General features: G+C 33.8%; 1 protein-coding gene across 1 annotated transcript in view; it reads left to right on the forward strand.

The window, feature by feature from the left end:
- Positions 1–8,511: 8,511 nt before the first annotated feature.
- The window catches only part of LOC137656986 (troponin C-like), a 25,916-nt gene continuing 21,927 nt past the window's right edge, over positions 8,512–12,500 (forward strand). Inside the window, exon 1 of the mRNA XM_068391334.1 lies at positions 8,512–9,142. Within this exon, the coding sequence (XP_068247435.1) occupies positions 9,140–9,142 (3 nt within the window). The 5' untranslated portion in view covers positions 8,512–9,139. The remainder of the gene's footprint in view (positions 9,143–12,500) is intronic.

Genomic DNA, 12,500 nt, shown 5'->3' on the forward strand with positions numbered 1-12,500 from the left:
AGCCCCGAAACTTTACAAAAAGCTTTCAATTTGCTTTCATACAAGAAAGTGTTTCTTTGTTTTCAACTTCTTATTCAAGGCTCTATTCTATATTTTTCAAAGTATTGGAACCTTAATATATGTCTACTGTAGGCCCTAGAGCCTTTAAATAAGCGGCCCAGCGACTTTACAATAAGCTCCCATTAGACATTCGAAAGACTGAAGATATTAAGGCTTTCAAGGGGAAACTGAAGACTTTCTTGTTCTCTAAGTGCTTCGATAGTGTGGATTTGACAATAAAAGAACAATATACGGTGTTTAATGTTGAATCCTTTCGAATAAACATGATAAAATGACAATGGACGTCTTGTAGAGAGTAGGGTTCCCCGTCTGTATAGGACCAAAAAAGCAGAGTATTTGGGACGACCTTCCTTCTCAGAAATTATAAGAAGACATCTCAGGAAAGCAAACTGAAAGAAAAGAATATCAAGATTAATTGGTCCGTATGATTCTGTCGTAATGTGGCTACGCATCTAATGGAGCCTATTTCTTCTTCCTCTTCTTCTTCTATTTTCTCTCTCTTTTGGTTAAAGAGGAAATGTCAAGACTGCCTGTGGCAGCTGGAATGCGATCGTTATGTAGCAACACCTCTAATGAGGGAAGGTTTTTTTTTTTTTTGGACATAAATATGATCCCGAGGTTTGAACAACACATTTCGAAAAACTTGAGATAAATTAATGCTTTTAAATGTATATAGGTTATAACACACACACACACACACATATATATATATATATATATATACATACATATATATATATATATATATATGTATGTATATATATATACTTTATATATGTACACACACACACACACACACACATATATATATATATATATATAAATATATATATATACTGTACATGTACACATACCGTAATATATATTTGTGTATATATGTATATACAGTATACATGTCTATCTGGCTATCTAAGCACGCATACACACACATACATACATACATACGTTTGTGTATGTATATGTATATCATACACACCACCTATCCTTGAAGGGGAAGGTGGCAGAAGAGCTCAGTCAGCCTGCTTGTTTCCCAACCCTAAGTGAGGGGTTTCTACCCTCAAACCTCACCCCAACCCCCCTCTTTCTTTCTTTCTTTCTTTAACCATAACCCTGGTATCCGTCAACAGCTGGTTGGACTTAATAGTGAATTCCGGCTTATTTTTATATCCTTTTTATATTTCTTAATCAATTACTATGAGTAATTTTTTAACTTCATTGAGATGATTTCACATACACGTGGAAATGAAAATGATTAGAGACTGTTAAACAGAGTTGAGAGTCTTAAAAATGTGTGTATTTTCTCTTAAACACACACCCGAGACTGTTGAACAGAGTTAAGAGTCTTAAAATAGGCGCATTTTCTCTTAAATACACACCTGAGACTGTTAAGCAGAGTTAAGAGTCTTAAAATGTGTGTATTTTCTCTTAAACACACACCTGAGACTGTTAAGTTGAGTTAAGAGTCTTAAAATGTGTGTATTTTCTCTTAAATACACACTTGAGACTGTTAAGCAGAGTTAAGAGTCTTAAAATGGATGTATTTTCTCTTAAATACACACCTGAGACTGTTAAACAGAGTTAAGAGTCTTAAAACGTGTGTATTTCCTCTTAAATACACACCTGAGACTGTTTAGCAGAGTTAAGAGTCTTAAATTAGGCGTATTTTCTCTTAAATACACACCTGAGACTGTTTAGCAGAGTTAAGAGTCTTAAAATGTGTGTATTTTCTCCTAAATACACACCCGATGCCACAGAGATTACGAGAGAATTTACGTATGTTCGATTCGCCGTTTCTGGTATATTTAGCCGATCGCATAAACTTTGCCTGCGACGCTGACAGCTCAATGTTATTGGGCATTCCACGTCCTTCATACCATTTTGCATGCTTCTAATGTATAGTTCGAGCAAGAACTGTATGACACAAATAATTTTTGGCAGGATTATCAAAAGGTTTCGTCATTAGTGGGTGTCATTTTCTCGACTGCAATGCGGTTACGTCACGTTGTGAAGGTTCACGAATAATAGAGGGAGGAATTGACACTGTTTTCATCGTCTGTGTTTTGTTACGTCGTTGTTTTGAAGGGAGGGTTCGCTATGCACCGTAGGCGATTAAATATTTTCATAGCTTGAAGGTTTGTCCAAGAGACAGAAACATTTCAAGACAATAACAAATTTTAAGACAATGAAAAAGTTCAAGGGGATAAAAATTTTCAGGACAATAACAAATTTCAAGAAAATAAAAATGTCATGGTAATAAAAATTTTTTTAAGACAATAACAAATTTCAAGACAATTAAAATGTCATGGCAATAAAAATTTCAAGACAATAACAAATTTCAAGACAATTAAAATGTCAAGACAATAAACAATTTCAAGACAATAAAAATGTCAAGATAATGAAAATGTCAAGACAATAAAAAATTTCAAGACAATGAAAATGTTCAAGACAATGAAAATGTTTAAGAAAATAAAAATTTTTAAGACAAAATTTTTCAATACAATAAAAAATTCAAGACAAAAAAGAATTTCGAGAGGAGTAAAAAATTCTAAGACATTCAAAATTTTCAAAATAATAAAAAAGTCAAATGAAAAAGTTCAATACTATACAGAAGTTCAAGACTAAAAATTTTCAAATAAAAAAGCTCATGACAATAAAAATTTTCAAGACAATAAAAATTTTCAAGACAAAAATTTTCAAGACAAAATTTTCAACGCAAATATTTTTAACATTAGAATGATTTTATCTCAATATTACTCGTGTTTTTGCAATGCTAAAACCTGCGCAAAGATATTTCATCGTCTTGAAACACCATTAGAAGCTTTGGAACTGACAGGTGTCGATTACATAAATACTGGCGGAGTTTAAAATATTCAAACTTAAAATAGATGTAATTTTTTTTTTCTTTTTTTTTTTTTTTTGGTGGGTGGCCAGGTGGTAGCGTCCTTGCCTGGTGATTACCAGGCTAGGGTTCGAGTCGCTCTCAAACTTGTTAACTCCTTTGGTCGCTGCAACCTCACTATCCTTGTGAGCTAAGGATGGGGGCTTTGGGGGAGCCTATAAGTTTATCTGCTGAGTCATCAGTAGCCATTGCCTGGCCCTCCTTGGTCCTAGCTTGGGTGGAGAGGGGGCTTGGGCGCTGATCATATGTAATATGGTCAGTCTCTAGGGCATTGTCCTGCTTGATAGGACAATGTCACTGTCCCTTGCCTCTGCCATTCATGAGTGGATTTTAAACCTTTAAAGCCGGTCATGATGACGTTATTATTAATTGCTGATAATTTCTTTTTTAATATTCTAACTAAATATAGAAACATGTTGAATACATAAAATATTTTGAAATATTTAAATAAGCCTAGAGAAAACGGAAAAATCCAATACCGAATATTTTATAAGATGTAGATAAATGAATAAAATAATTATGAACAATTTGACAAGATTCAAAATGTAAAATTTCATATATAAAAAAAATATAGAAAATTAATTCTTAAGAAAAATCCTAAAATATTATTATAATAAGATTGTCGAAAATTTTTAGAATATTCAAACCCAAAGCTAGAACGATAAGATGTAGTAATATTGCTGAATTTTTTAGATTAAAAAAATAAATCTGCCATTTCTAACTATTGGAAATACAAAAAAAAAAGAGGTATATAATTGCTGAAGAATTTTAAAATATCCAAATCGAAGATATACTGATAAAAAAATAATAATATATATATACTGTATATATATATATATATATATATATATATATATATATGTATATATAATATATATATAAATATATATATATATATATATAATATAATATAATATATATATATATATATATATGTATGTGTGCATATATATATACAGTATATGTATATAAATATTATATATATATATAAATATATATATATATACATATATGTATGTAAATATCATATATATATATATATATATATATATATATATATACATATATATATATATATATACGCACACACACACACACACACATATATATATATATATATATGGAATTGTAATGAATTCTAGAGCATTTAAACCAAATCAACCCCCCCAAAAAAAAAAAAAAAAAAAAAAAGAAACTGTTGCTGTTTGTTCTGCCAGTGACGGCGTCGGCAGACTCGAAGCTGTTGCTATCGCCGTCAGCTCTTTGATGTCAGTATTTTACAACTCATCTCGTCTTTGAAAAGCTGAAGGCCTGTTTGATGGCCACGGGAGATGTGGCCCCCATCCCCCACCCCCTATTGGCCACAAGGTGAAAAGAGAGATCACCTGAGATTAACTTTTTTTTTCTTTTTTTGCAAACGAGACGATTTTCAGGATCGTTCTCTGATTGATATTCCTCTTTGATAATTATTAAATATCCTTTTTTACTTGGGGGTCACATGCTCGCACGTATTCTGTCTGCACACAGGCGAGCATGTTTACATGCACAATCCACATTCTTGCACGTATTCTGTCTTTACATAAACAAACATGTATACATACACAATCCACATTCTGGCACGTATTCTGTCTGCACACAGAAGAACATGTTTACATACACAATACATATTCTGGCACGTATTCTGTCTGCACACTCAAACAGAGTTGCATAGGCAAACAATAATAAGTGTAAAGAAAGAAAGGTTTTCTAAGAGCATAAGTTTAAAGCATATACAAACACAGAGTTTCACACGAACGCTCACGAATATTCCATGATCCCTAGAGCCTTATAATATCTGGATTTTCTCTGATTTGTCTTTTTTTCAAGTAGGCCTACTGACCATTATGGATAACAGATGACAAATCTACTTAAAAATAAAGTAATTTAGACTTACAAGCACCGGCATAAAAGGTGAAGCCGTGCTACATTGTTTCAAAGTTTTACAGTTCAGGAAAAGGGACCTTCTGAGATTAACATTTTTGTACTTTTATAGTTTTAAAGGTTTAAAGGCCGCTCATGAATGGCAGAGGCAAGGGACAGTGACATTGCTCTATCAAGCAGGACAAGACCCTAGAGACTGATCACACACACACACACACACACACACACATATATATATATATATATATATATATATATATATCATATGATCAGCGCCTAAGCCCCTCTCCACCCAAGCTAGGACGAGGGAGGGCCAAGCAATGTCTGCTGATGACTCAGCAGATAGACCTATAGGCTCTCCCTTTGTTCTAGGACCTGTCCCAAGAACAGTTGATCGGATTTTGATGACAGTTATCTTTTTGTAGAAATTGTCATTGTGGTGGCCGATGTGGTAACGTCCCTGACTGGTGAACGCCAGACTGGGGTTCGAGTCCTGCTCAAACTCGATAGTTTCCTTGGTCACTGCTACCTTACCATCCTTGTGAGCTAACGATGGGGGGGGGGGGGTTTGGGGAGCCTTTGGTCTATATGCTGAGTTATCAGCAGCCATTGCCTGGCCCTCCTTAGTCCTAGCTTGGGTGGAGAGGGGGCTTGGGCGCTGATCATATGTATATATGGCCAGTCTCTAGGGCATTGTTCTACTTGATAGGGCAATGTCACTGTACCTTGCTTCTGCTATTTATGAGTGGCCTTTAAACCTTTAAACCTTATTAGGGGCAGTTTCAGTGCCACAAAGATGGCCACATTAAATGTGGTATCTTTTTTCACATAATTAAGTTATGATTTTAATTTTATAATGATTTTGGTAACCAAATTTTATTTCCATATTTTAAAGGATAATTATTGACTGATATATTTGTCCATCAAACTTGTTATTTTTCGGTCAAAAGGTTAGTCAAAGAACAGGTTAAAAAAAGAAATTTCAGTTCAAAGTTTAATCAATCTGAAAATGGTTACATTATTATTAATTCACTCGGGACGGGAAATGGCAGAAATATTCTCTCTACCTAGATCATTTTATCGTCATTTCAGTAGCAGTATCAAGACAGAAACAGTAGCATTACTAGAAGGAGGAACTTCATCACCATGTTTAATCATTACATAACCTCCAACAGGAAAATGTTTAGTAAGAAAGCATACTTGAAATATTACAAGAACGATCGTTGTCATCTACAGCATAAACACCCTACACTGTTACAAAAAAAAAAAAAAAAAAAAAAAAAAAAAAAAAAAAAAAAAACGTGATTTTAATCGGAAATTCTTCGTAAAAATATGATCTCAGCCGTATTTCAGTAAAATGTAGGCGACCGTAATTTTTAGATACTTTGTTATTATCTTTAACTTGTTGGTGACCGTAATATCACTCCTTTAAATCAATATATCCGTTTTTAAAACGGTAAAATTCCTGGAATAAATATTGCCAGGCTTTTACCATTTTTAATACAATTTTTTTTAGTGTATCTATATATTGAAGAAAAATATTGCGAATATCTGCTAAGCAAATATGTTTATAACAGTCACATTGTCAAGCGCGTTAAGCTGCAGATGAGGGTCAAGCAAATCATGCCTACCAGGCTACGAGACGACTTATTTGAAGAGATCGAAAAAAAGGGGGAGAGAAATCTGAAAGACAATATCCTGGCACTTAGGCGGCCAATGTCAAACGTGATGGCACTTCGTCATGTCCACTGTAGTCATCTTTGGCTTTTCTCCAGTCAGGTCAAGGGAGGAACGGGCACAATCCATCAATCTGAGATCGTTTGGTCAGATGGGGGACGAAATCCCAAAGACCTTAGTGATATTTCTAAAACTGATAGAGCAGTTGCCTTAACATGCACTGGAGTTATGTTTGTTTTTCTCATAATTATCATTCCTTTCAATCAAAATTATAACGATAAGCCTATTTTTTTTTTTTAAATGAAGGGGTAAACAAATAAATTGAAGTTAAGAAAACTTGGTTTTAGATTGGACACCCTTACAACGAAGGGAACCACGGGCTTTTGCACAAAGGCAACCCGTAAGTAAGATAACCTTGCGAAGGAGTCAGGTCATATCAAAACACGAAGGACGGACAGGATGATGATGGGATGACAGCAGCAGGACGACCGAGGCAGGAGTCAGAAGTTCCTAACCTAACCTAACCTAAAGTCTAGGGCGCCGCAAAGCAGACAAGGCCTCCCCAAACCCGGTTCCTCTTCGGTCCTAGAGAAATTGATTCTTTCTTATTGAAGGTTAAAAATACTGTATATATAGGTAGAAGGTTGGCCAAGGCACCAGCCACCCATTGAGTTACTACCACTGGAGAGTTATTGGGTCCTCTGGCCAGATAGTTCTACATTGGAACTCTTACTGATTACTGCTAATTTTCCTTTGCCTACACATACACCGAATAGTATGGCATATTCTATACACATTCTCTTCTTTCCTCATACACATGACTTCACTAAGATAACCGAAAAATTATTTTTTACTTAAGGAGTTAACTAGCGCACTATAATTGATCTGTGGATAGGAGAGACTCTTTAGTTATGGCAAGTAGCTCCTCTAGGAGAAGGACACTCCAAAATTAAACCATTGTTTTCTAGTCTTGCTTGAACGCACACTCAGACGCACTATACTATGTTTCCTAATTTCTTTTCCTCACTGGGTTATTTTCCCTTTTGGAACCCTTGGGCTTATAGCATCTTGCTTTTTCAATGATTTAGGATTGTAGGACCTTGCAACTTGTCTAACAACAACAACAACAACAACAATAATAATAATAATAATTTATAATAATAATAATAATAATGATTATGATAATTATTTCAATAATTTCATTAATAATAATTTTTTTAATAGCACTAATAATAAGAATGATTTTAGTAATTTAAATATTTGGATATAAAGTATTCACTGTCACTTTTAAATGTGGATATTTCAGATTTTTTTTAAATAAAAATACCCGCCAACGCAATGTCCTACTTTACTAGAGCTATATAACCTGACTTAATAAAAAAAAAAAAAGAAAAAAAGAAAAACAGAGAGTAATAATCGGCTTTTATCAACTATGAAGTTTATTTTTGAGTTTTTAAAATGAAAAATATATAAAATTCCCATATGATCCTATTAGTAATGTCTCCACACACACACACACACACATATATATGTATATATATATATATATATATATATTTATATGTGTATACATACATACATATATATATATATATACATACATATATATATGTATATTTATATTTATAAATATATCTACATATATATATATATATATATGTGTGTGTATACATATATATATATATATATATATATATATATATATATACTGTATATGTATATATATATATATATATATACATATATATATATATATATATATATATATATATATATATACATATATATATACACATAGATATAAATATATACATATACATATATATAATTTATGCGTGCGTATTACGAAACATGGTACGTTTACAGTTGACTGATGGCCAGCGACCACAACCTACAACACTTCGCGAGACCGCCCAGTCCACCAACCACCATACGTTTGGCAACCTTTGTTTCGTACCAATCTGATTGGCCCCGGCCGATGGTCGTAACAAGTAACTGCCAGTCCGGTCTTCTTGCAGCATCCATTGGGCGATAAGTTTTATTATAAGTTTGGTGTATACTACGAGAGACCGACGAGTCTGTTTCGCTCTCAAGTGCCGAAGATTCTCACCTTCTTCTTCTTCCTTCTGCGGCGCGTTGAAATCGAGGGGAGAGAGAGAACGTCCTTGAATAATCCAAGACATAGGACTAAGGATATCGTCTTCTGAAGTACTTCAAACCAATTCCTATTCCACTTTTTCTGCTCATTTTGATATTCATCGAACTGAGCCTGCCTCTCTGAGTAGGCTTCTGAATCCTTCTTCGCTTTCCTTTGAGGCCGTACATCGAATCCCATAAGGCCCCCCGGCCCCTTACGTCAAGTGAGATAAAGCAGCTCTCACTCTCTCACTCTCCCTCTCTCTCTCTCTCTCTTTCTCTCCAGCATCACCTCAGCTGTGTTGTTCGGACAGCCAAGGCATCAAGAGCTGCAAGCGGTTTGGTGTGTGAGAGAGAGGAGCTAAGAACTGTGATATTTTTAGGACCTACTATCAACTGTGATAGATTCTTGCTTTCAGTTCACTGCGGCCACCCGTCTGATTCAAAATGGTGAGTAATTTTTTTGGATTTATTTAATCTCTCTCTCTCTCTCTCTCTCTCTCTCTCTCTCTCTCTCTCTCTCTCTCTCTCTCTCTCTCTCTCTCTCTTTCTCGTTGAAATCGGCCACCATGAAAATGATCAAATGAGAAACTTAATCTCTCAGACTTTCATTTTCATGAAATGTGACTACGTAAAATGGAAAAAAAGTCTCTCTCTCTCTCTCTCTCTCTCTCTCTCTCTCTCTCTCTCTCTCTCTCTCTCTCTTAATCAGTCTGTGATTATGCTGACTGGCTTCTGTGCCACATAACCAATTGAACTGTTTAATGTGGAAATCGGCCAGCAAGAAAATGATCAAATGAGGAACTTAATCTCTCAGTCTTTCATCTTCTTGAAATGTGACTACGTAAAATGGAAAAAAAAGCTACATTTAGTTTCCATAAGCTAACCACAATTAAAAGGATAACTTCTAAAAGAACATAGACTTTTTATTGACCAAAAGCTAAAGCATCGGTTGAAAAGAATACCCCCCAGAGTAGCTAAACCACGAAAATAAAATAGAATTAATTTTGAAGGTTGTAAGAATTAAGAAAAACAGAAGAAAGATATTAAAGCCACACATTTTTAACGTCAATGAGAACTTAACTCCTATATCTATTACTTGGCAAAACCAAGTTATCTTGTAGCTTAGGTAATGCTACTACTACTACTACTACTACTACTACTACTAATGATAATAATGATAATAATAATAATTATAATAATAATAATAATAATAATAATAATAATAATAATAATAATAATAATAATAATAATAATAATATTGACTAAAACTATCTAATTATGCTCGTTAAAAAATTCTACGATTTTTAGTGGATATCAATGTGCTTGGATGCTTGAAGGAATTTATAGGAGACATTATTATTATTATTATTATCATTATTATTATTATTGTTATTATTATTATTATTATTATTATTATTATTATTATTATTATTAACTAAGCTACAACCCTAGATGGATAAGCAGGATGCTATAAGCCCAAGGGCTCCATCAGAGAAAAACAGCAGTAATATTTTTCATATATAAACTATAAAAACATAAAAAAAAAAACAAGAGGAAGAGAAATATGATAGAATAGTACGCCCGAATGTACCCTCAAGCAAGAGAACTCTACTCCAAGACAGTGGAAAGATAGCGCTAGTAATTTAAATAGAGTTAACCCATTTGGAAAAAAAAAAAAAAAAACTAGACGACTTAAAATCTACTATCTGCTGAAGTATAAAACCAGCTATGAACGGTAAATGCCTGGCAACATTTACTCCAGGATTTTTACCGTTTTGAAAACCGATATAGTGACTTAGAGGAGTGATATTACGGTCACCAACCCGTAAACAATAATAACGAAGTAAGGTAAAATTACGGTCGCCTGTATTTTACTGAAATGCGGCTGAGAACCGTATATTTTTACGGAGAATTTCCGATGAATGTTACGGTTTTTTACATGGTACTTCGTGACTGTAGCTTGCCAACCTGGATTGCAATCGGTTGGACATTTACAGTAGCAAAGATATTCAGAGATTTAATTTAAGTTAAGTTTAAAGCAGAATAAAAACTAGACAGATTATTTGTTACACAAGCGAATATGAAGACAAAAGTAAACAGCAACTTCCTTGACTGTTTTGATTCTATATTCGGTTTTCATATGTATAGCATGACCAAAATCAGCCAATGGAGAGAGAGAGAGAGAGAGAGAGAGAGAGAGAGAGGAGAGAGAGAGAGGAGAGAGAGAGAGAGAGAGAGAGAGAGAGAGAGAGAGAGATCATCTTGTGTGAAAGCAATGTCTAAGGTCGATCTCTGTCCTAAATCTAAACAGAGAGAGAGAGAGAGAGAGAGAGAGAGAGAGAGAGAGAGAGAGAGAGAGAGAGAGAGGAGAGAGAGATAGAGAGAGAGAGAGAGAGAGAGAGAGAATCATCTTGCATGAAAGCAATGTCTAAGGTCGATCTCTGTCCTAAATCTAAACAGAGAGAGAGAGAGAGAGAGAGAGAGAGAGAGAGGAGAGAGAGAGAGAGAGAGAGAGAGAGAGATAGAGAGAGAGAGAGAGAGAGAGAGAATCATCTTGCATGAAAGCAATGTCTAAGGTCGATCTCTGTCCTAAATCTAAACAGAGAGAGAGAGAGAGAGAGAGAGAGAGAGAGAGAGAGAGAGAGAGAGGAGAGAGAGATAGAGAGAGAGAGAGAGAGAGAGAGAGAGAGAATCATCTTGCATGAAAGCAATGTCTAAGGTCGATCTCTGTCCTAAATCTAAACAGAGAGAGAGAGAGAGAGAGAGAGAGAGAGAGAGAGAGAGAGAGAGAGAGAGAGAGAATCATCTTGCATGAAAGCAATGTCTAAGGTCGATCTCTATCCGGGAGAAATGGTGACGCGCAGCGCAGAAACAGGATATAATTGGATTGTTTTCGTCTTATCACTCGTATACAGATATACCTTGGGCAAGGTTATTCCTTATCTGCGAGGGAGGCTTTAGCCGGTTTGAACTACGTACGAAGGCCAAGACATACAACTTCAAGCAAGTTCTTGAAAACGGCATTTTCGAAGATCCTCCAGTTCAGAAAAATTCCGACAGTTGTAATTCGACTATTTTTAAATCAATGGAAATGTGGGTTTAAGGAAATTATTTCTTTAGAGTGTTAGTTTTCTATAATCATTAAATCAACTTTTAATTCAATGTAAGATAGGTTTAAGGAAATTGTTTTTTTAGAGTGTTAGTTTTGAATTACTAAATAAACTTTTAATTCATGCAAGATAGGTTTAAGGAAAATATTTTTTTAGAGTGTTAGTTTTTCAATTACTAAATAATCCTTTAATTCAATGAAAGATAGGTTTAAGAAACTATTTTTTTTAGTGTTAGTCTTTCAATTGCTAGATAATCCTTTAATTCTATGGAAATATAGGTTTAAGAAAGTTATTTTTTTTTTTTTTTGAGTGTTAGTCTTTCAAATGCTAAATAATCCTTTAATTCTATGGAAATATAGGTTTAAGGAAATTATTATTTTTTTTTTGAGTGTTAGTCTTTCAATTGCTAAATAATCCTTTAATTCTATGGAAATATAGGTTTAAGGAAATTATTATTTCTTTTTTTTTTTTTAGTGTTAGTTTTTCAGTTACTGAATAAACCTTTAATTCAATGAAAGATAGGTTTAAGAAATTATTTTTTAGAGTGTTAGTTTTTTAATTACTAATTACGCATAACTAATTCATTAGAGAAAATATATCAGACGTTGATATCTGGGGTTAAGTGATTAAATTTATAAGGGAAATTATCATAAGAATCGTAAAAAAAAAAAAATTAGTAATTTGTTAAGGATCAC

The sequence above is a fragment of the Palaemon carinicauda genome, chromosome 18, assembly GCF_036898095.1.
Source record: "Palaemon carinicauda isolate YSFRI2023 chromosome 18, ASM3689809v2, whole genome shotgun sequence".
NCBI lineage: Eukaryota > Metazoa > Arthropoda > Malacostraca > Decapoda > Palaemonidae > Palaemon > Palaemon carinicauda.